General features: G+C 42.3%; 1 protein-coding gene across 1 annotated transcript in view; it reads right to left on the bottom strand.

Moving 5' to 3' along the window:
- Positions 1-23611, bottom strand: part of map3k22 (mitogen-activated protein kinase kinase kinase 22) — a 37300-nt gene extending 13689 nt beyond the window's left edge. The window contains exons 1-6 of the mRNA XM_029457476.1: positions 23232-23611; positions 14268-14351; positions 13622-13666; positions 5061-5170; positions 3799-3836; positions 63-162 (exon numbers count right to left, since the gene is read on the bottom strand). Of these exons, the coding sequence (XP_029313336.1) occupies positions 63-162; positions 3799-3836; positions 5061-5170; positions 13622-13666; positions 14268-14286 (312 nt within the window). The 5' untranslated portion in view covers positions 14287-14351; positions 23232-23611. The remainder of the gene's footprint in view (positions 1-62; positions 163-3798; positions 3837-5060; positions 5171-13621; positions 13667-14267; positions 14352-23231) is intronic.
- Between the last annotated feature and the right edge of the window lie 1964 nt (positions 23612-25575).

Raw genomic sequence — 25575 nt, 5'->3', positions numbered from 1 at the left:
TGAGATATTGAGGGAGGATACTGCAATGGAACCCGCATTTCGTTTTACTAACGTTCTTGTACCTCCTTTTCCGTGAAGAACATGTCCATCTGCTGGCCAAAGGCCTCCGTCACTTTCTGCAGCAGCTCCTTGATCTTCAGCGGCCTCTGGAACGGGATGATTCTGGGAAGCAGAGAGCGAAAGGCGGGGTCAGAGGTCGGAAAAATAAGCTGATGTTGCGTCTAGACTCAGTGGGATTTGGCAAATGGCAATATGACACAGAATAGAGAGGGATAGAAAGAAAGAGAAATGGAGTTCTAGATGGATCAAGTTATTTCGAACATGACCATGTAGGAATATCTTTCAAATCCATTTCCTGACCATGTTTCTACGGTAAGAGGACAAAATGGACAGGTCATCTGGGTCAAGGACAGGAGCGAGTTGATGGTAAAGGCGCATTAATCAATGCTGATATGAATGTCTTATCTACTGTAAGGGTACGACTGAGTGTGCACACTCTGTCTGTCCGAGCTTATCAGCGAGTGTTATGCGAGTGTGTATATGGATGCGTGCCTGTTTGTAAAACTCTACATGCATGAGTGTGCTTCCCAATCAGTGTGTGCATCGGCCACTGTTTCAACACCACCGGGCCTCTCTCACTAAGCCAGCACAAAGGCAGATGGGAAACTTCCTGAGAGGAAAGGGGGGAAAAAATCTGGAGCGGCAGCAAAAGCAGCAGGATGTGAGTCTTTCCCTCCTCTTTTAAAGAGTGACAGATACAGGCGCCCTTTACAGACTGTGAGAGAGAAAATGAAAAGGAGACGGCCTGACAAAATAAAAAAGGAAAGAAAGAGAGAGAAATTCTCTCTGGCGTCTCTTCTCCTCTCTTTTTTAACCATCTCCGCTCACTCTCTGCTTTTGAAGAATCCACAGCCCACTATCTCTTTATAGTATCCTGATAAAAGAGACTTGTTTTTATCCCATCATTTCCTCATCAAAGGCCAAAGCTCTGCCTATCTTAATGACTGCTCATTGGTTCCCTCATTTGAGGAGAGGATTCTGGGAAGAGGGAGGCCTGCAGATCAGAGGCGAGCAGCAGCACGGCTAAACACTCTCTGTCTCTGTTTATACTCGCCGATGATGTGTCTGATAAAGAGCTGGAGGGATGTGGAGGGGGGGGGGGGGTTGGGGGTTGTGAGGATGCTGCTCCAAAAGATATGGCTTTCCTTCCTCTGTGCAAGCATGTGGACACACAGATTTGCAGAGTAGAAAGAATGGTTACACACACCCCAACACACTCTCGTTCTCTCACCATTTCTCTCATGGACACAATCACAACCACATACACACCAGAAGAGAAAGAAAAAAAGAGAAAAGAGGTCTGGCTCTGTTCCTTCCCTCTCTGGCAGGAGACCCTGAGGCAGAGCCAGGGGGGGAAGAGAGAGACACAGCTCCGATTTCCTGCCCCAAACCTTCAGCGCGTGCCAATGAAAAGAGAGAGAGTCCAATTAGATTCCATTGTGGACAGATAACACTGACTCAGGGACTCCTAATACCTCAAGTGCTGTGCGTAGAACGTGTACATCACACTGGAGCTGCAACTTGGATTACATACAGTTAACAGTTTTTAATTAGAGAAATAAGATGTCACCTATGTGTTTTAGAAAATGAAAAGAAGTTTGATATAATTAATAATTAAAGAGCTCATTTGATCATATTAAACTTAGTCATAAGTGCCTTCATAATCAGGTTGAAGGGGTTTCTTGCTGAGTAGTTCAACATTTAGTGAAAGATTCAGAAATGTAGTTCAGTTGCTTTTCATGGGATTTTTTTATGTATTACTTCTTGTGTTCTGTGTTGTATGTGTTTTCATACTGAGCAGAGTAGTTCCATAAAGACCCGACTACAGACACAAGATGCAAACTAGCTTAGACTATAAATGCTATGTGGGTTTGGTCGATGCTATGTACTTTTCCCTAGAAATATAAAGATTAAACCTGCATTAACTTAAAAAGTGTTGAACACTTGTGGGCGGTGGAAACTAGTAAACACAACACTGACATATTATCACGCTTTAGGTCGATACGCATCCAGCAGATATGAAGCAACATTAGCGTTCGTTTGGAGTCGTGTTTCTGTCCACACAATGAAGTCCAATACTCACTCTCCTTTAAGCTTCAAGCCTCTGCCAGCTCCTTCTCTTTAACTGCTTAATGCTGTAACTTACTTTGGTGTACGGTGGTTTTTAAGAGCTTTTTTTGTGTGTGTGCAGAAAACAGCTGATACTCAGTAAGAGAAGTGGGAGTCAGTCAACAATAAAGTTGTGGATCTGGAAATTAAAATAACAAGCTGAAAGAACACAATGTGAGCTGTCAGGAACTGGTTAGAATTCTCTGTGGGTTTGTCACAACGAGCAAACACTTTCACAATTACTTAACGGGATCCATTGTTAATATGAAACATATTAATTAGAGCAGGTTCAAATAAATAACTATGTAAGTGATGCTATTGCTACAATGTGGTATTATTATTTCACCCCGTGAGGTAACAAACTGAGGATATCCTACTGATTTCAACAGCGGACAGAGCTCGGACTACAATTAGTGGAAATAATCTAACTAACACGACCAAAAAGAAAGAAATAAGGATAAATTAAAAAGGCATTTAAAAAAAAAAAAAAGAGTTGCTTTTGAAATCAATGAATGGAGTCTTCCAGGCTGAGCTGTTGTCTGTCTGTTCCAAGAGAGCAGTGCGGTGTGGGGTGAGCTCTTGAGAAAGAGAAGACGACCGCGAGACAGAGAAACAGAGGGAGGCAGAAACACAGAGAGACAGGAACATGAAAAACTCGTCTCTAACTCAGCAGTAACCAATTAGGGCTGTGAAAAAGCAGAGAGGCCCGATGTGAAGCCGTATTCTGCTGGAGGAGCGTGCCGTTTCCCTTCTCTTTCTCACTCCTGAGAGCCTGTGGTTTTCTAATCACAGCCTCACTGAACCAATGCCTATTCCCTTGGTCTGTATTCTGATGAATCAAGGCAATTACTCTTGTAGGTTCTGGTCAGTTTCCCTCTGATGTTTATTCCACTGTAACAGTACGCTCTGTGTTTGTCGCTCCCTCCCCTAAGGAGGTGTTTTGAGTTCAGACACTCAGTTGTTGAACGAGATTTCATGGGGACAAAGTCTGTCTGTGAACCTGGACCACTACCAGGATGAAACGCTAAAGGCCACACAAGGACCTGAGAGACACACACACAGCATCCATACATGGAAGCTGCAATGCCAGCAAATGAAGCCCGGCACCAAATAAAGCCTCTCCGGCTTCAAAAGATCTGTTATTTATAGTGGGCGCCTTCGCTTTCAATGTGGTAAACAAAGTGTAAGGCACCTTGGTGGGAAAACTGCTTGTAAGAGCGTCTCCAGACAGAGTTAGTGTAACCAGCTCTAGAGTAACTCTGAGGCTGGCGGTGTGAGAGAGGACAGATGGCTGCAGGGTGAAGGATGTGGAAGACACAAAAGAAGATGAAGTATTAGTTTGGAGTGTGCCTGGGAGACTGGACACTGTCTGTTCGCTCCCTCTCACGGGCCCGCTCTCTTTTCTTTTCCTTTCTCAAACGGCCCGTCCGAGCCTGAAAACACAAGGCCGCGGCTAAATGTCAAAGCGGGAATTTTTTCCTCTCTCTTTATGCTACTCTGGCATGTAACTGCGATTTCCACTAGACACCAAAATCCCAGGCATGGCGGAGCATAACAAAACAGATCCAAAGTGAAGAGTTAAGGCTTGGACAGAGGAGTAGAAAGAACAATACGGAGGTTCCAACATACCGTTTTTCTCTCTCATGCTCCAGCTTGACTCTTAAATCCTGTTGAGAGGAGAAATAACAACAGAGGGGAGTTATGGAAGTGGAAAGTTCAAATGTGGGATTTGGGCTGCAGAACAAATGAAAGCAATAAGCCGGACAAAGATTTTAAGCGTTATAATGATGCATGTCTTGTATTGCTGTTGCTGATTTTTGTTCTGCAATACAAAGACAACTTTATCCTTCAACTTGAATGACACAATATGAGTTTCCTGTGAGCGACGGGTTAAAGAAAAGTAGAGGTTTACCCCAACTCTGAGCGGAAACTGTCTCGGCTCCTCGCTGTTTGTTTATGGCTCATCATAAACATCGGTGCTTCAAGAGGATTTACCAATTATCATTCCACAGAGGGAACAAGCGCACGAGGAAACGACTTCAGAAGGAGGCACAGGGTGATTGAGAGAAATCAAATCCTGGAAGGTGGCAGGCCATAAAGCACACCATGCATAAACCATAATCTTTGTTAGGGATGACTTTGGGAATTTAGGTAGAATGTTTCTAAATAGTGTATTTTCAAGAACCTCCGATACTTTAGAGTATTTGTTCTTCACAAGCTGGGACAAAAACCCTGATTTGCTTTGCTTGTGTGCACCTGCAGTGTCACATTAGCGTCTGTACATTGTGTTTGAATTAGACTCACAATAAGCTTCTTATCCTCTGCAAAACTACAGCACAACCTTCACCTGACTTTGGCAGCCAGCAGCCGTCAGTCCCGCAGAATGACAGTAAAGGTTAAAGGCAACCGCTGTGCTTGTGGTGTGTAGGGTGTATAAACTGTAATTGAGCAGAATGTGTGACAGCTTTTATGTGATCTCAACCCAAAAACCTTACACTCATCCCCCGTAGGTTTAGACGATGGCTGTAAAAAAAGTTTATAGTTTACATGAAGAGCACCAGCTGTGGTCGGACTGAACTCCCGTCCGTTGCAATGGATTCCAATGGTTTTATAGCAGAAGCTCACTCAAAAATATGACTCATTGCATGTTGCAACGGCCGGTGTAGCTGTGCATTTACACAACATGCAGGTTTGAGAAGTTCCTGTGGATGTTCTGACACTACAGTACTTTTCAGCATTAGAATCCAGCTCTACCAACATGATGTGGACTCACCATAGTTGCTCTTCTCAGTCAGTAAAGGAACCACAAATATGTTACAGCCACCATTTAAGCCTGGACAGAGGTGGATACATTATTTTTGAAATGAAGCTCGGCCGGATGCCACGTGTACCTGCTTGTAGAGTAAGGTTCTGTTCTTGGGCTTGTGGCTGTTGTGCTGGGTGTAGCAGCGACCCAGCGCTGCCAGGTCCTTCATAATGGAGTTAAGCGCCTCCTCGTCATCTAAACACAGAAGATAAACATTGGTTATGTGAAAGCATTCTCACCCAGCTGAGACTGGAAGATGACATGGCTGTATAAACTCACAAGGTAACACGAGGAGGTAACGCGACTCGCTTTGATCATTTTTCATGTGGCTTGCGTTGGAGCTCGTGTTTTCTCAGGCCACATGAGGCAACACCTGGTCTGTCGCTTCCTGTTGGAGTTTCCATTAATGGAAATAATCCAGTTGTTTCTCAACGGCGTATTAGCGCCATTGTAGGAAGAATATATATATAATTGCGGGGCGAGGGGAGAAATATTCAGAGAAAGAAACTCTGAATTTACGAGATTAAAGCGGTAAATGTACGAGAAAAAACTCACAAATGAGAATTTAACTGACATTACAAAGTGAGAAGAAATATCGATATTGTTTGACACCCCAGACGCCTTTGTTCGCCGTGTATCATGCCTGCAGTGGATGACCGTAATCAAATTATACAATGCAATTAGATTTAGCAATAAGGAAATCCTTGTGAATCATATTATCATAAGCATCTGGACTTTAAAGAAACATTGCTGGGAATGAGAACTACACCAAGAAGAAAACAGCAACAGATTTAGGTTTTCTTCTCGTAACATTACCCTACAATGTCCCTAATACGCTGCTGTCGGTTTCTCTCCTACACAATCAAAACAATTATGTTCTCTCTCTGTGCACTCTTCTTCGTCTGCTCTAATCTTTGTCGCTCTTTAGGTGTGAGTAATTCTGATGCTAGATAAATCTAACAATGCTGGTGGCTCTCCAACTCTGTACTCTGCATACAAAGGCTGTGAGAGAGACAAGGTGTTTAATAATGCAGCACGTGTGCCATTGAGTGGCTGTCGCAGGGGGCGATGTGGCCGCGAGTGTGTGGCCTGGAGCTCGGCTTTATTATATAGCAATGGAGGGATTTCAGGAAACATTTGGTCTTCTTTTAAAGATTGATCTTTTCTTTTGTCAAATGCTGAATCTAAACGTATTGAACCGTCTTTGATGGACAAATCGGAGGATAAACAAGAGCAAGTCAGATGTGCTTTCAAATCCAGACTTCCCTCCTCGCAGGGGAGAGGTCTACGGTGTTCATTAAACTCTTAGAAATTCATTAAGCAAACCTGCGAATGCAAGAGACCGGCGCTCAGCATTGAACCAGTTCATCACTTCTCACTTCTCATCTCCCACTTCACACTTTCTGCCACACACACTTTCATGTCTAAAGGTGGCAATCATGCAGATGAGCGTGTCACATATTACCATATCAAGAGACTTTAATAGAACCAATTATCTGAGTGCGGTGATTACAATATAAAGAAGAGGTTGTTGACCTCCGCTCCTGCTTGCCTCTCAGATGAGCCCTGGGTGCATTCATTATAAAAACACACACACACACACTTTGTTCACAGGGAAACCAGGCCAGGTATGTGCCTCGCAACACAAACAGCACCTGCAGGAAAGACCACATTATTTAAAAAAAGAAGGGGGGTCTGTGTGAGTGAAAGACCACTGGTGATAGGAGCACAGGGGGCAGATGGGGTGCAGGTTCCCATTTGATCGTGTTCTGGCTGTACGGCTCTTGTGGCCAGCTGTCCGTCTGGGTTCACGCAGGGGTCTGAGCACACATACAAAGAGGACCGCAGCTAACTATCACTTTCATTATTGATTCATCTGCTGATGATTTTTTAGAATAATTAATTAATTGTTTGGTCTATGAAGGTGATGTCCAAAGATATTCAGTTTAATATGATCTAAAAGCAGAAAACAATATGAATTCTGATACCTCAACTCAGGATATCTGCAGATACCGACTCCCTGAAACCTGTTACATCAGGGCAGTATCAACCCGATAAGGATCCGGTGGATCGGATCAGTGGACGCATGATCCAAATATAGACAAGTATGCATTCAAACTGGTATAAATTCCATCTAAATGGTGTGTTGTGTTGTCCTTTTACATTTTTCCACAAAACCTGCCCCATCTATTTTTACTGAGACTATAAATATCCAATATTTTCCTTTCAGTAGGTTCTGGAAAATATGCCCGAATTAGCTCATTTCAGATGTTACGTACTGGACTCAAAGTCGCCAAAGTCGCTCAGTAATAGCACATCTGTCTAACTTAGCTTACTTTAGTCACCATAAGCTACTAATCATACCAGACCAAGTAAGGCTGCATCAGCAATGAGTATACTGAACTAAGCAAGGGAGCGTTTTATTGTGTCTGGATTCAACTCAATATTCTGCTTTTCACTCAAAGATACTTTTCACTGGAAAGCTCCTCCTACCAGCTCTCTTCGGCGACTACAAATGCCCAATCAGAGAGCTAACGTAAACTGCGGTCAATCCCAATATAGCAGCAGGAGTAAAGTGAGAAACAATGGCACACTCCCTCCTCTCGGAGACGCTTAATAAGGCAGAGTGATGAGTAAGAGTTACACCCACAAAATCTCAGCCCCAGTGCAAACAGTAAAAAACTGGAGTTATTGAGGGAGGATTAGAGAGAGAGAGAGAGAGAGAGAGAAGAGAGAGAGAGAGAGAGAGAGGAGAGAGAGAGATAGGGAGGAGAGAGAGATAACATAGGATAATCCAGAGAGAGAGGCCGAGACTCTCTAGAGAGATGAGTAGATAGAGCTGGTTCCTCTGTATGCTCTCGCTCTCTCCTCTCTCTCGCTCTCTCTCTCTCTCTCTTCTCTCTCTCTCTCTCCCAATCTCTCAAGCTACTCTCTCCCCTGCTCCCCCTCCCTCTCTAACCCCTCACGCGCGACTACTTCATCTGCCCACCGGATTCGAAGACCGGCCATCCCTAGCGCTCGCTCTCCGCCTATCGCTAGCCTACCCGAGCGCCACCTCAGAGAGAGCAGAGACACACGGATCCGAGATACGAGAGAGAGCGAGAGAAGATAGAGAGAGAGATGACAGAGAGCAGACAGAGAGAATGAGAACAGCGAGCAGAGAGAGACAGAGAGACACACTAAGAGGATATCGACAGAGCGAATCGCAGGAGACAGAGAGAGAGAAGAGCGAGAAGAGAGAGAGAGAGAAGAGAGAGAGAGAGAGAGAGAGAGATGCGTTCTTCTTGAAATTAACGACGATCACTTTAACGCTTTATTACGTCAAAGCACCAAACCAGAAATAAATGGCTGAGAATAAAATTGAATTAGAGACAATCAAGTGAGCACGTCTCTTATCAAATGTCTTGGCATGCTGTGATTGTGCATCATTGGCACATTCCTGTAGCAACAAGTTTATAGCTACATGTGTAGGTTATTGCACGAGATAAGATCAGGTGCTCGGGAGCCAGGTATGGTGTCTTCTTTCCTGCTTGTTTAAGAGATAAGACGGAAGGAACAATTGACACAAGAGTGAAATCATACCTCCGTACGTAAACAGCCCGCATTCCTCCACAGACAAATCCACACAATGTTCATCCATCGCAAAGCGGCTACATATCGTGTTGACCTGAAACTCCCTGTTGGGACTCACAGAGGCCCGGAGGACGCCGAGTTAAAGCTGTCAGGAGCGCTGGATGACTAACTGCTAGACCGGGCCTGTCCTCTCCATACAGGAAGGAAGTGAGTCATCGTCTCTGTTCTGAATACGGAGCAGCGCTAACCACGTTATTCCACAGAAATTAATGGATTTTTGATTGAATCAGTCAAAGATGGACACGAGGGAACAGAGCGTTTGTCCACGGCCGCTTAGTGACCAAACTGAAAATGATCAACATGCTGCTGTTGTGCTGTTAGACGAGAAGAGTGTGCAGGAATTCATGGTTACGTTTTGTGGAGATGAGTTATTTGAGAGTAAGTCTTCAATTAACGATTTAGTGTTTTTTCAATGGATCTTTAGTAATTAAGTCAACAAAATGTGCAAACATAGTGACACTTGTCCAGGGTGACATCTTTTACTATGGCCCAAAACCAAAAGATGTTCTTCACCTACTTTTACTGATCTGTTTATGGACTAATCAATCAATAGACATATTTAAGGCAACTTCACATGAAACAAATCTTCATCGTTATTTCTCATCATCGCTGCTTTACTTTCTCTGGTGACGAGTGCCTTTCCGGTCCCGGCTCTACAGGCTCACAGCTCCAGACTACCCCTGAGTCTGGCAGTCAAGGATACAAAACAAACAACAGAGGCCTGCATGTGTGTATCAGTGTGTGTGTGTGTGTGTGTGTGTGTGTCTGGATGTGTGTATGAGGCCTGTGCTGTGACCTATGGATAATAGTCGAGAGGGGAGAGTGGGAGGGCCGGTTGGTGAAGAGTGTGAGAATTGCGTGGTGGCGTATAGAGCGGGCAGTAATGGCGACCTATAAATTAATTCATTACATCACTGAGGCCTGGTCCACGGCTGCTGCCAGGCCGAGGCCAGCCAAGGCTAACCACCAGCACAGTGGAAAGCAACCAGCTCACACATCGCTGCCAGGACCAACTACAGCAACTAGAGGAACCTTATGGGACAACGTGACCGAGCATGGTTGAGAATGTTTGTTCTGGTATGTGGATAGGTCCGGATAACTTGAGTTCCTGTCCTTCTTGTTTCTTGGGTGAAATGTGACTAGCATAAGAAAAGGGGGAATTCCAGGAAGCTAAGCAGAGCGAGCAACATTACACAATGGAGGCTGATTGCTGGGCATTGCATCATCACTCTGGATCTTTCTTTCTTTTTTTCAGGCTAAAGCTGAGAACTGTGGAAGTGGCAGAGGGTGAAATGAAGTTGGGACACCAGTCCAAAATCGTTTACATAAAATAAGTTATTCTCCTGGTCGGAAGTCACATTGTCTAGAATCAAACTGGATTTGGATCCTACTTGTGATAGATGCAAGCACAGTTCTGCAGGTCTATTTCACATGTTGTGCAATATCTTGAGCTAGAGAAGATACGATATGTTCTCCAAGGGTCTGTTCTGAGGTTTATGCAACTCGGCAGCCTTTCTTGACATTTGGAAAATATGTAAGCGAGAGATACATTCTACATATTACAAAAATATGCAATAAAACCTCAGTCGAAGGAGTTATTCTCCTGTAGCTGTCTCTAAAACAGAACACCTAAAAGAGCTTGAAGCACAAGCTACAACCCAAAAGTGTGTAAAGAATAACACTGACTTTAAGAAGCTAGTGCTGCAACTTGCAAGCTAACAAAGTGTGTGTCAGGGCAAGCGAGGCAGCGGCTGTGTGTGTGTGTGTGAGGCAGGCTGCCTGAATGAAGACATTGAGGGGATTTCCTGGTGCCGAGAGACACATCATGGCAAAGGCATCCTGCAGGATTTGTAGCTGGAGCCAAATGTGTCCTCACTCTGCAGCACGGGCCGAGCTCTGACGCACAGCACACACACGTATATACACACACCAGCTATAATAAGCAAGGCACAGTCGTCTCTGCACACCTTGCCGTTTAGTGAAACTGCGATACTGCTAATTCACCCCCTAAAGGGTGTAACGTCTTTCACTAAGAATAATGACTCTGATGTAATGCGGGATGGTGTCTGAGAATCGTTACGCAATTACTGTTTGAACAAGGTCTCTACTGAAAGTCTTAACCTACTCCTGTATCTAGAGTATGAGATAGCTACAGTATGAGACATCTACAGTATGAGACAACTACAGTATGAGATATCTACAGTATGAGACATCTACAGTATGAGACAACTACAGTATGAGACAACTACAGTATGAGATATCTACAGTATGAGACATCTACAGTATGAGATATCTACAGTATGAGACATCTACAGTATGAGACAACTACAGTATGAGACAACTACAGTATGAGATATCTACAGTATGAGACATCTACAGTATGAGATATCTACAGTATGAGATATCTACAGTATGAGACATCTACAGTATGAGACAACTACAGTATGAGACATCTACAGTATGAGACAACTACAGTATGAGACAACTACAGTATGAGATATCTACAGTATGAGACATCTACAGTATGAGATATCTACAGTATGAGACATCTACAGTATGAGATATCTACAGTATGAGACATCTACAGTATGCGATATATACAGTATGAGATATCTACAGTATGAGACATCTACAGTATGAGATATCTACAGTATGAGATATATACGGTATGACACATCTACAGTATGAGACATCTACAGTATGAGATATCTACAGTATGAGATATCTACAGTATGAGACATCTACAGTATGAGATATATACAGTATGAGACATCTACAGTATCAGATATCTACAGTATGAGATATCTACAGTATGAAATATCTACAGTATGAGATAACTACAGTATGAGATATCTACAGTATGAGACATCTACAGTATGAGACATCTACAGTATGAGATATATACAGTATGAGACATCTACAGTATGAGACATCTACAGTATGAGACATCTACAGTATGAGATATCTACAGTATGAGATATATACAGTATGAGATATATACAGTATGAGATAACTACAGTATGAGATATCTACAGTATGACATATCTACAGTATGAGACATCTACAGTATGAAATATCTACAGTATGAGACATCTACAGTATGAGATATCTACAGTATGAAATATCTACAGTATGAGACATCTACAGTATGAGACATCTACAGTATGAGACATCTACAGTATGAGATGTCTATAGTATGAGATATCTACAGTATGAGACATCTACAGTATGATATATATACAGTATGAGACATCTACAGTATGAGACATCTACAGTATGAGATATCTACAGTATGAGACATCTACAGTATGAGATATCTACAGTATGAGACATCTACAGTATGAGACATCTACAGTATGAGATGTCTACAGTATGAGATATCTACAGTATGAGACATCTACAGTATGAGATATCTACAGTATGAGACATCTACAGTATGAGACATCTACAGTATGAGACATCTACAGTATGATATATATACAGTATGAGACATCTACAGTATGAGACATCTACAGTATGAGATATCTACAGTATGAGATATCTACAGTATGAGACATCTACAGTATGAGACATATACAGTATGAGACATCTACAGTATGAGACATATACAGTATGAGATATCTACAGTATGAAATATCTACAGTATGAGATATCTACAGTATGAGATATCTACAGTATGAGATATATACAGTATGAGATAACTACAGTATGAGATATCTACAGTATGAAATATCTACAGTATGAGACATCTACAGTATGAGACATCTACAGTATGAGACATCAACAGTATGATATATCTACAGTATGAGATATCTACAGTATGAGACGTCTACAGTATGAGATGTCTATAGTATGAGATATCTACAGTATGAGACATCTACAGTATGAGACGTCTACAGTATGAGATGTCTATAGTATGAGACATCTACAGTATGAGATATCTACAGTATGAGATAACTACAGTATGAAATATCTACAGTATGAGACATCTACAGTATGAGATATCTACAGTATGAGATATCTACAGTATGAGACATCTACAGTATGAGACATCTACAGTATGAGATGTCTACAGTATGAGATATCTACAGTATGAGACATCTACAGTATGAGATATCTACAGTATGAGACATCTACAGTATGAGACATCTACAGTATGAGATATATACAGTATGAGATATCTACAGTATGAGACATCTACAGTATGACATATCTACAGTATGAGATATCTACAGTATGAGATATCTACAGTATGAGATATATACAGTATGAAATATATACAGTATGAGATATCTACAGTATGAGATATCTACAGTATGAATATCTACAGTATGAAATATCTACAGTATGAGATATCTACAGTATGAGATATCTACAGTATGAAATATCTACAGTATGAAATATCTACAGTATGAGATAACTACAGTATGAGATATATACAGTATGAGATATCTACAGTATGAGACATCTACAGTATGAGACATCTACAGTATGAGATATCTACAGTATGAGATATCTACAGTATGACATATCTACAGTATGAGATATCTACAGTATGAGACATCTACAGTATGAGATATATACAGTATGAGACATCTACAGTATGAGACATCTACAGTATGAGATATATACAGTATGAGACATCTACAGTATGAGACATCTACAGTATGAGACATCTACAGTATGACATATCTATAGTATGAGATATCTACAGTATGCGATATCTACAGTATGAGACATCTACAGTATGAGATATCTACAGTATGAGACATCTACAGTATGAGACATCTACAGTATGACACATCTACAGTATGAAAACTCAGAGCTAGCTTGCTAACCATTGCTAACTAGCTATTTGTTCCTGCTGCCAGCCAAGCTAAATTTAGCTAGCTCTTTAACACACAGACATGAGAGTAGCCTACTAACTATCCTCTCATTTAACAGTATTTCGCAAAATGTCAAACAATTTCTACAATGGAGATTTCTTTTTCATCTGAGACAATTAGAGTTTACCTTGTGAGTTCCTGTGCTGTCCCGGTCCAGTTTGTAGACCGTCATCTGTGGAAACAAAAGGCAACACGGTTTTGGATCACAGTAGAAAGCAGTCAAAAATAAATAGCCAGGGGGGGGGAATGCTCCACTTTAGTTAAGATGCATATAAAGTACATTCTTTATGGTTTTGAATGGTAAGAGTAGACCACAAATAATGATTCAATGTTTTGAGCTTAGTCAGTTAGCATCAGGTTGATACTCCAGCTCCTGCAGGCCTACTGTGAACACAATATGTGTGTGTGTGTGTGGTGTGTGTGTGTGTGTGTGTGTGTGTGTGTGTGTGTGTGTGTGTGTGTGTGTGTGTGTGTGTGTGTGTCACCTAAGAAGTACAAAATCAAACATTCATATCTGGATGAAGTACAAAAATCAACAACAACATTGTAACTAACAACAATGCAAAAAGAGCAAAACAAGTGTGTACAAAACGAGCCATCTGGAGCTGCTCTGAGCCTCCGCACACTCTTACACATGTGTTAGTTCTTTTTTTCCATACTGTTCCTGCCAGAGGATGTGAGATGTGTGTGTTTGTGTGTTTCCAAGTAATCACATGCACGTTTCTGTATGTATGTACTGAGCCGCACGCAGCCTGCTTTCGAATACTACTCACCCATGTTTACTGTCATCATCAGGAAGTGGCCCTGTTGAACTCGAGCGCAGAGCTCAACTTCTCTCTGCAAGCGAAGATTTCATCCTGAGAGCAAAAGAACAAAAACAACACAGTTTCACCATCCAAGAAGAATTGTGCCACTTTCCTTCAGCTTGGCGCACATAATATTTCTCTGATTGCACAAAAACAATGACAAAACAGGACGCAGGTGCTGGTTTCAATACAAAGCTTTTTTTTTTTCCAATATTATTGTCACTGCTTCTGTTATTTATTTAATCTTTATTTAACCAGGACGGTCTCATATCCTTTTTTGGAAACTCCTGGCAAACAAATAACAACATGACGAGCCAAGAGCTGCAGTTGATGCTCATAACTCAATCCATCTAAACTCCTGTAAATGCCCTGATGTCTCTTTATTGCCATTCTGAGAACCACAAGGCAGCAGCGGTGGAGGAATTCCTCAGTGTTTGATGATGGAGGAGCCTCGTGACAGTGAGATCCCACGGTGCAGCAGCGGAGGCATGCGTGGGAGTCTGCCTAACTGCCAGCCTCAGGTACAGACCATGAGCACAGACAAAGCCGGAGCCTTCTTCATGCATTAAATTGGTGAGCGCAGAGCAAAAAAGCGGTTGTCACATCCCATAATGGAGTAATACAGAAAAGAGTCTTTTAGCTCTAAGTCGGAGGAGTAAACCACCTCGTTGTTTATGTTCACCAAAACATCATTTCATACTGAAATATTGTCTTTTTTAAAATCCTGTAAAAGGCTTATGCGGATATTTGTCACACACGACCACACAAACTTTCCGAAACATTCGTTTTTTCTTGTGCTAGCTTGGAAATAAAAAGGGGAAGAGGAACTAGAGAAACAGCCGAAGTACAGTATGTTGATATTAAGAGCTGCACACCATACAGCATCAATCACGGAGTCACGCTGAAAAACAGGAAGCTGCAGGTTTCAGAAAGCCAAAGAAATGTGCTACATAGAGCTACATTTATTTTAAGACCTATTTAAAGCTAGCATATCTATATTTATAAGTGACAATTATGAGATAAAAGCCAGTAGCACAACAGATTAGGGGATTCTCAGTTATAGTCCGAACTAAACATGGTGACGCTACGTTCAGCTGTTATGCTGCATGACACTGGATCAAACTGGCAATTTTCCAAATAATCCAGATTACAAACATTTCTCTTTTAATTTGCCTTTAATTGATCTTGACTGTTTAATCTATTTTATGTGCTTTGTATTTTTATTTTACATTAATTATCTTTTAATTATATTATTATTTATTTTAATTACTATTTTATGTGCTTTGTATTTTGTTTTACATTAATTATCTTTTAATTATATTATTATTTATTTTAATTACTATTTTATGTGCTTTGTATTTTTATTTTACATTAATAATCTTTTAATTATTTAATTAATTATTTTAATTACTATTTTATGTACTTTGTATTTTTTTTATTATATTAACTATCTTTTAATTATATTATTATTTATTTTAATGCCTATTTTATGTGCTTTGTTCGGTCTTTTATTCCTATTTTATATATAGATGTAATTTTTGTTTTTATTTATGTATTAGCACACTGAGTTGCTCTTGTGTATCAGAATAAACTTTAGCCATCCTAGGCTAAAGGTCACACTAACTAGACCAAGTAAGCGTGTATCAGCAAAAAGAACTATTGCAAAAATAAAAAATAAAACTATTTGCAACTGAACATCTCATGAAAGAGGAAGTGCGAGAGAACAGCACTATTCTTCTTCTGTATTAATGAAACCAAGCAGCACAAAGAAACGATCACTGCACGATTAAACAAGTATTATAACACTTTCTAAGTGCTTATGTTCACATTAAGGACAATTCTCAAGCATGTTTGGATGAGAACTACGACTGCTCGTTGCTACACAGACAACACAGAATCACAGCGACTGTTGTCAGTGGCTACAACCTCGCAGTGTTTCAGCGCCGCTGATGGAGCCGACAGTCATCAGCGCTGCAGTTTGACTAAAATGCTTCAGTTCTGCTGTTGTGGCATTTTTGTGTGATTACTTCTTTGCAGTAAACTAAACACGACATCACATGATTAATTGCAGAGTCCCATTCAAAGGCAGCTCCGTGCTAAGGGGAGATAATATAGAGGCAGAGCAGGGTTCTTTCATGCACGGCTTGCAATACAAATAAATATGAAAAAGAAAAACTAATTTCATAATAGCAAAAGAAAACAATACAAATATATATTTTTTAAGTAAAATGAACTTGTAAAGCCGACTTAGTTTGTCAGAGTCTGACCATCAGTTCCAAAACAACAACTTTGGAAAAAGACTAAACAGCCTCCAGAGATTAATAGCAACACTCCCCAGACGTGTTCTGTCTTTTATTCTTAAAGCCGGCATCAGTGTGTGTACAGCATGTGTCTTTTAGCCCAAACATTCACAGACACACATACGCTCCAGCCTGTTCGCAGAGACACAAACACTTTCTTTATGCGTCAGCCAGAGAACTTTTCATAAAAGCAATAAAGACGACCACTGGAGCCCGTGGGGGCCGAGTCACAGGGTGTACATGCAGCGTACTGTTGCGTCAGTGGCACAAATAAGAGCAGGGCTGCACGATTTGGGATAAAATATCTAAATGTGATTATTTTTTACTGATCAAAAATGATCAAGGTGTGATTTTGTCCAAATTGCATGAATTTGTTATTAACAAATACTTTGCTTCATGCAATTTGGACATTGCACTAGTTTATATTGCGATATCGATAAAGTTTGGATTAATTGTGCAGCCATGATGGATCATGAAAGCTAAAACTGGGCAGAGATGTTTAAAAGGTGACTCTGTGTGATAACAGGGTGCTCTTAATACATCGCAATATGAGTGCCAAATGTGGGCAAACTTATATCAACCTCCGAAATCCTTTTATTTCCCTGATATAACCTTTGATATGAGGGAGCAAAGAGGGACGTGAAAGGGGGAATGTATGTCCCAGCAAAGCTCCGTCGGGCTGTGCTCGTACAGCGTCGCTGACCACACATGAAAGAGATGAAGAGCCACAAGACAGGTGGTCTCCTAACACCACGTGGTCCAGTCAGTCGATACCACACACACACACACACACACACACACACACACACACACACACGCATGCAGACGCGGGAACAGAAAAGCCCCGTCCCGTGCCAGCGAGTCACCAGATGGCCCATCTGTTTCGCCCCTCTGCCCAGCGTGACGCCGGACTAGTGGTGCCCACAGATCGCAGGCCCAATTCTCCCCACACTTCTTGGCAGGCGGTCGGTTGTTGAAGATCAAAATGCTAATCGCCACTCGCTGTTGTTGCTCTGCGCTCGCACGTCCTCCAAGACAGAACTGTGTCTCTACTACATCACGAGACAAACCCACAAATGTATACGCACATTTAGAAGTGCTTCGAATGCTGTGACGCACTTCGCTGTCAAATATGGATAACATCACGAGTTGGGCCAATGCTTCGCTGGCAGAGGCCTCTCTTTTGACAGTATGAGGACTACTTCGCTGAAATGACAGAGGAAGTTAATTAAAAAGAGCATCGGATGGGATTTCAGACGAGGGTTGTGGGGAATTGTCGGAGCCAGACAAAGCCGAGCCGAGCTCCACAAACCACAAGCTGCATTTTTATTGGAATGATTGAACAGGATTCACACTACGCAGGCAAGCACGTATATGCATGCGCTAACCTCTTTCAGCTCGGTTACATCACTCTCACAAACCAAGAAAACAGCGGGATGTTGGCTGTAGGTCTCCGAGGGAAACCCCCCCCCCCCCCCCTCCTCCTTTACCCTGGAGAAGGTCTGCTGTGCAGCTGCCTGGTGGCCTGAGCAGCGTGGCTGACATCACTGTTGTGGAGTCCCAAAGAAATCTCCATTTCAGAGGTCAACTTCTAAACTTCACTGGGTTTCCATTGTCCAGCACAGCACGTCTGCAACAGCCATCACATGCCAAGGGATCAGGTGGAGAGGACAAGACATCTGTGATAGTTTGCTCAATAGCTGGGGTCAAAGCAACTGGACCAATGGAAGGCATGGACGGATTTGATTGGCGGGTGGAGCCAGGCTAGCCGTTTCCAGTCTTTATGCTAAGCTAACCAGCTGATGTTGTGTGATCACAGTTATTAAAACCAGCCTACATTCAGTGTTATTACATTATTGTTGCGTGATAATCCAGTTTAGACGCATGTTAATCTGAATGTGCACTGCATTAACTCATAACAATGATATCATTGAACGCACACTCGATGCTCGCCGGGATGGATTACACCAGTCAGGCGAGCTTTAAGAGTCTGCTATTGATTTCATATCATGATGGAAGTTAATAAATGTTGGAACATCTAAAGTTCTGCTTTGGTTTGCAGCATGTTAACTGTGATGTAAAGTGAAAGTAATGTGTATTTAATGGCTAAATAATGCTTTTTAAAAAAGGCGGTGTGGTCGTGTATTGCTGACATGACACTTTTAAATGCTGTATCCAAAACAGATATGAACACAAATGTCCCGTGTGGATGAGATCAGACATAATGCATCACAGGGCTGATATCACGAGGAGACGGTGAGCTGGCTGCAATACCCCGCAGACTGAACTGCAACATGGGCAGGAAGTGAACGTAGTGAGCCACGTATATTTAGGTGACTTACAGCGGTGGGGGTGTCCCGTCCGCTGAACGCTTGCCAAGACTGTGCTGTGTCCAGATGAGTCACATTCTGGGAAATAAGACAATACAGTTTGTCGCCGTGGGACACACTTAATGGCTTCTGGGGTGGGTGTGTGTGTGTGTGTGTGTGTGTGTGTGTGTGTGTGTGTGTGTGTGTGTGTGTGTGTGTGTGTGTGGGGGGGGGGGGGGGGTAGATAGGAGTACGTGGGCAGGAGAAAGTCACTCCATGTGGGGCCTCAATGCTCATTTATCATAACCTTGGCTCCCCTTGCTTTGTCTCGCAGGAGTTATTACTGAGAAGAGATCCAAGTTTTTCCAATGGGACAAAAGGCTTAACGACTCCTTCAATACAAAACAAGATTCTTCTTGTCATCTGGCACTAAATCTATTTTATTCTTTTCATAATGGAATTTCCCTTTTGATTTGAAGCAATTACTCAAACATGTGTGTATCTTGCTGTTACTGTTAATGCTCAATTAAAGGCATTTAGAGAATTATTCAAGGGAGCTCCATCTCTTGGTTCTGTAGCGCAGCAGTGACACTCATTGCACTGTTGATTAAGTCTCCAACATATCAGAAAACATAATGAAGAGAGGACATCATTGATGTTAGCAGTGTGGTGAAACCAGTGGACTCTCACTACAGCATGTAGCATGGCTAGTCTCCTCCTGAAAACCCCGCAAAGTGCTCTATTAATCATGAAATGCCCACGGAGACCCCTTAAAATGCCAAATTTCAAATACACTCACAGAAATGAAAAGCGAATCCTCACATTTGAGGATCGTGAAGCTGTGAGTGTTACTTAAATGAGCACATTAGCTTTCATCACTTCAGTTTTGAACCAATGGAATTCCCAGGAGAGTATCGTCGCCGGTATAATGACGGCCCAACGGGACAAGTGGAGCTGGATGCACGGCGTTAACTCAACGCACGGGTACCAATCAGACTCCGGCGTAAGAGGATCCTCCTCAGTGGAAGTGATGGCTCCATTAGCGCAGAGATAAGTAGATCTGTCTGCCGTTATCATTAACCACACAACACTGGATAAAAATAGCCAATTGAAGGAGTGATTCTCCTGCCGTCCACAGTATATATACCCCCCCCCTTTGAGAAGAATCTAAGCACAATCTGTAAAGTAAGCTGTCTTTTCCATTTGGCGGTGACATGCTATTACAAGCACATTCATTCATTGTGTTTCTCCACCCAAACGCAGCCATGCGGAGACGGCTCATAGACTTAAAGCCATTTCACGAGACAGAATGTCAAACAGCTGTGGTTCAGGAGGAGAGCAGGGAAGTCTTTCTGCTCTGCCACCAAAGCTTTATCCATGAAGAGTTCTGGGCTCTTGATAGTCAAGAGGCTGAGTGAGTGTGACAAAGAAAAAAAAGCAATTTCATGATTTAATTTCAAGAGCCCCCCCCCCCCCCCCCTGTGGATTTCATTTAATACCTCTGCAACAGGCTACAAGCGTGCCTCTCTTCTTTATATATGCACTGATATTTAAAAACATCCTGCACGATCACCTGGTGTTTCGCATCAGACGAAGTTATTGTACGAGTCTCTGCTTTGTCCTTACGGTCAGACAAGCCGTGCAGACAAAGCTCAATCAGGACAACTTCCTCTCGCTTTCTGGAGAGGCGGGGGCGGGACCTCGGCGATAAAGAAAGGCGACCCAGACTGACGTCCGACCCCTTCAGAATACCCCTTAATGACAAAACCTGTGTTCATTAATGTTCCCACACAGAAGCAGCACGGTCAGCAGTTACTGCTTTACGTCATCTTGGGTGCGCCGAAAAACCAGCTTTGCACACCTGTGTTTGTGCAGGGTCGACCTTTGTGCGTTGTTCCCGGAGCTCCAGCTCGGTCACATTGTTCACAAAGTGTTGGAAAACTGTGATCTTCACAGTCGATTTACAGATCTCTCACATTCAGTTCATATCGAGCGTGTCTCTTCTCCTCAGGGGCATCTCCGTCCTGTTGTCTCTGAGAAGCATAATGCTGCAGACACCCCGCTGTACCACGGGGATGGTATGACCCAGGTGGCTGGGGTTTGGGATGTGACACAAACAGTGTTTGGCAATTAGAGCTGACTAACAATCTTTCTCCTCACATGCTCGGAGTCGTCTGTGCCAGCTAGCAAAGTCTGAGAGTTTGACTGAAGAGCTTTGCATCTACCGCACCGCTCTGAAGCGATGGCTGCCCTTCTGCCCGGTTCTTCCATCTCTGCAGAGGATTGAAGCGCTCGTATAGTTGTTACTTGGTTTTTACCAACTGCAACTCTTTCTTTCTTTCTCAGTATGTCAGAGTGGCAGCTTCAGGCAGAGTCATGCTGTTCATGTTGTATTTGTTGTTTTAATGGCTAATTTAACATCAGGCCAAGAGACAAAAAGAAAACGAATAGTCGAATCATTAAAAGCAGGTTTGCTTTGTCATTATGGATTAACGTCTACAGAGTAGAACTAATTCAGTATTGCTCTTCCACAAAGCTAAAGGACTCGCAATAGACGGATCGAGGGGGAATATTAAAATCGAAGGCAGCAAGATATCCCGACTGTGAGCGGGTCAAGCTCCAAACATGCTGGCTACTGCATTTCCCATGATGCAATCAATAGCATTTTTCTGTCTTACACGCTCCTTACCTGCACTTTGTAGAGCTGTGTCTGCAGGACAACCACATGTGCAGGAAGGGAAGGAGCACTTTCTAAAGCCGCTCTTCATTGAGCATGTCTGCTGTCGGCCATGCTTTGCACAGTAATATACTAATAGTCCTGCGTCAAGCTTGTAAAGAACTTGTTTTGCATTCTAGTGTAACCAGGCAACATCCAAAACAGGCCTTCAAGGGAATATAAAAAGCCTCCTTACATGAGTCACAGTGACCTTTCACCTGCAGCCCTCTGGTCAGTGGGCGTCTGGCGAGCGGACAGGCTTCTGTGAAATCGCCGTATGATAGCAGGACTTCACACTGCTCACTGGAAGAGACAGCGTGCGGGAGAAGAGGTCGGTCTGATTAAGACTCTCAGCATGAAACTGTCCTGAGAGTTGACGGCAGGAAGTTAAGGAGAGTTCAGATGGTCGCAACTTTCTAACAAGTGAGCTGCTGAGAACTGAAGCCTACATGAGGGAGCTCTGCAGCTGCACAGCTCCTCTTAAGCACAAACTATCGACCTTGCACCGGGTTAACCTGCAAGACAGAAAGCCGAGCAATAAACTCTTCCTCATTAGTCCCATCAAAACACAATTAGCAACCCGTCGCTTCTGTATCCGGCTGGCATATTTACTGTGCGATCCCGTCCCCGTATCAGCCAAACGGATTGTTTTGCTTGAGGCACACCAGCCATATCTGTGGGCGGCTTCCATTTAACAGTTTGACTCTCACTTTAAGGCTATTTCTGAGCCCCCCCGGGGCTCACCAATGTGCTGATAAACTCATCCGTCACTCGGCTGCTCAGACTCCTGCGACTGCATTGCACATTGGTTTGATTTGATGAACACGACGATCATTAAAATCTAATTTGGCGGATTTTCTTGGAGGTCTGCCATCGCAGGAATATGCAGCGAGCTCTGGATGAAGCTCCTCGTCACTTTTACACCAGAACAGCCTCAGCGTGGACTTTTTGAACATGCATGGATGGACATGGACTGGGACCAGGAGGACAGTTGGGGGGGAGGAAAACATGAAGGAACTTTCAGGACAACAGCTGAGGATTCCTCCTTTCAAGGAAAACACAGGTTTAACTGACCACTGAGGATCACAGAGCAGGAAGTCTGACAGCAGAGCATGAATGAGTGTACAAGCACAGGATGACAATGACTTTCCAGAAATCACTCACACCTCCGGACATGCAAGTTACGCTTTATTAATGACGACTAAAGCATAAAACAGTCAAAACTACCTGAGAAGAGTGTTTTGCACTGAAATAACCACTCGTACTCAAATGCAAACATTTATTCTAGCACCAAAATATGAATTTATCAACAAAGAGTATATTCTTAGAGCACATATGAGGCTGCACTTATTTAAAGTTAATAAAGAAACATTTGCAATTAAATAAATGTGGGGTTGTTCAGTTCCCACTTGCAAGAAGTCCTATTTGGTAAAGTTGTTATCTGGAAACATGTGTTTGTGTTTTATACGAACTGCTATTTAAACCCCAAATTACCAAATAAAAACTGAATTTTAATGTGCTGGCATTTCATTTGTTATAAACAGGAAATAACAGTCAAAAAGCAGTGATGTCACAAAACAAGTCGAGACACAACCCTGAGTCTTACCTTGTTATCACTGTGTCTCCTTGCTGTAGTTGTGGCTGCAGGGTGAAGGAAGGTGGATTAATAAACGCGTGGAAATTATCACGGATAAACGTCAGGAAGAGTGGAAAAATCCCAACAGATGCAGAGCAAATCTTCCCCAAAAACAGTGGGCTGATATCCGGAAACTGCGCTCAGTACTGAAGAATTACAAATACAAGCTGTGTTCAGGCAGAGAGGTGTTCTCTTCTTCTCCCAGGTGCATGATCCACAGCCGTGTTTACAGAGAGGAAGAAACTGCAATGGCTGATGTGTTCCAGAGGAAAGTTTTTTTCACCCTGCCCTTTGCTTGTCTCCACACACACTACGGTGAGAAGCTGAGTCTTTCCCTGGAGCTGCGCCTCTGATGTCAGCAACAACGTGAGCTCCAGGAAGTGGTGACGCTCTCCGGTGGTGCGTTTCCAAGGCAGCGGCGTCAAAGTGCAGGAAACACCGCCCCCGTGTGGACAGCTGGAGCAGGTGCAGCATCTGGTTTTATATTCTAGTCTTCAAACAAAAACTGTAGGCTATCTATAATATATATATATATATATATATATATATATATATATATATATATATATATATATATATATATATATATATATATATATATATATATATATATATGTATATATATATATATATATATATATATATATATATATATATATATATATACATACACACAGTATATGTAATACATATTATATAGATAATATATATTTTATATATATATTATTGTAACATGTTTAGGATATTCAAACATCACTGCACTTAACTTTAGGGAGGAAAATACAAAAATAATTAATTTTATTATATAAATGTATATATTTTTGACACATTTCTTATTTTTTGCAGTCGTCTGTGTGCCAATAATTTTAAAAAGTGTTATGTACAAAGTGTGTTTTCTTTTCAAAACAGATACATACAATACATACTTTACAACCAGAGACTATAAAAAAAAAATACCTATATATATATATGTATATGTATTACTCAAATAAAACATGGGACATTATTAACTTAATAAATAATATAATTATGATTATTATTGCTATAATAATAATAATAGTCATACAATAAATGTGCATATACAGTATACATTTTTAGCAGTCTTCTTGTATTTATTACACAAAGAGCGCAAAGCAGCAACCATCTTAACGAGGTATTATTTAAATATAAGTATACGAAAACCTTCGGGGGCTTTTTGATGTGTAATGTGTATTCTGCTTTAAGCTGATATGCATACATGCAACTCCTCAAGATACAGCGACATGTATTGTAGAAGACAGAACTGTATTTCCCCCTGACTTGTCAGGACAGCGCACCTGATCAGATGCTGAGTACGGAGATGGCAGCGGCGCTTGCAGATGTTGACTGCCAACTGATGAGTTCACCTCCAGTGTGTGTAGGTACTGTGTGCCAGTTTGGCAGCACTTGCTCAGGATGGAGCGCTCCACTTGGCCAAAATGATCACCATGAACCAAAAGTTCCACCCTTTACTGTGTCTGCAGGAGCCATTAGGGACTTGTACGTTTCCCGCAGGTAGAACACGTGCAACATCTGTAAACATCTGTAACATTTGGACACAACCGAGACCACCAGTCATTTATTTTCTCTGGCAGTGCGCACGGCATGCTGTGTCCAATCAGCAAGCGCGTCAACGTGAGCTCCAGACTAATGGGCGGTGATAATGAAACACACCACAGACCCAGCAGTGCATTGTAACTCATCCTGACAGAATGTTGTTCTCTTGTCACACTGCTGAAACATCGCAAGCTAGAAAAAAAGACTACCTATGCACCAAAAATAATTTATAATGGGCACAAAAATGTAACCCCGGCAGTCCATTCTCCTCTCTTTGGCATATTAGAGCAGACAATCAGAATAAGAAATACTCCACTGACCTTGTCCCCAGCATCGCACTCTTCAGATTAGTTCCACACAGCACTGTTTTATTGTGATCAGACATGCCCTTGCTCTGTGTCACACTGCTCGAGTGCAATGAATATCAATTGGACATTTGCATCTCTCTGTGGACTTGCAGCGCTTGTCGACGTCTGTACCGCTGAACTGTGCTGTAGATGAACACCACAGGCAGCCGTTATGAACAATAACAGGCTGTGTGTGAGTGGGTGTGAGTGTGTGTGTGAGTGGGTGTGTGAGAGTGGTTGCAGCATCACATTTGAAAGAACGTTTCAGAGAGATTTGGGGTCTCTGGAGAGAAGCAGGATGCCTTCACAGTCAGTTTTTACATGTAATTACAAACGTTCTTTGGTAATGAACTCCAGCCAGGTGAGGGGAGCAGACGAGCTGCAGGACTGCA

Source organism: Cottoperca gobio, chromosome 20 (assembly GCF_900634415.1).
Source record: "Cottoperca gobio chromosome 20, fCotGob3.1, whole genome shotgun sequence".
NCBI classification, from domain to species: Eukaryota; Metazoa; Chordata; class Actinopteri; order Perciformes; family Bovichtidae; genus Cottoperca; species Cottoperca gobio.
This window is presented reverse-complemented; position numbering and strand designations above follow the sequence as displayed.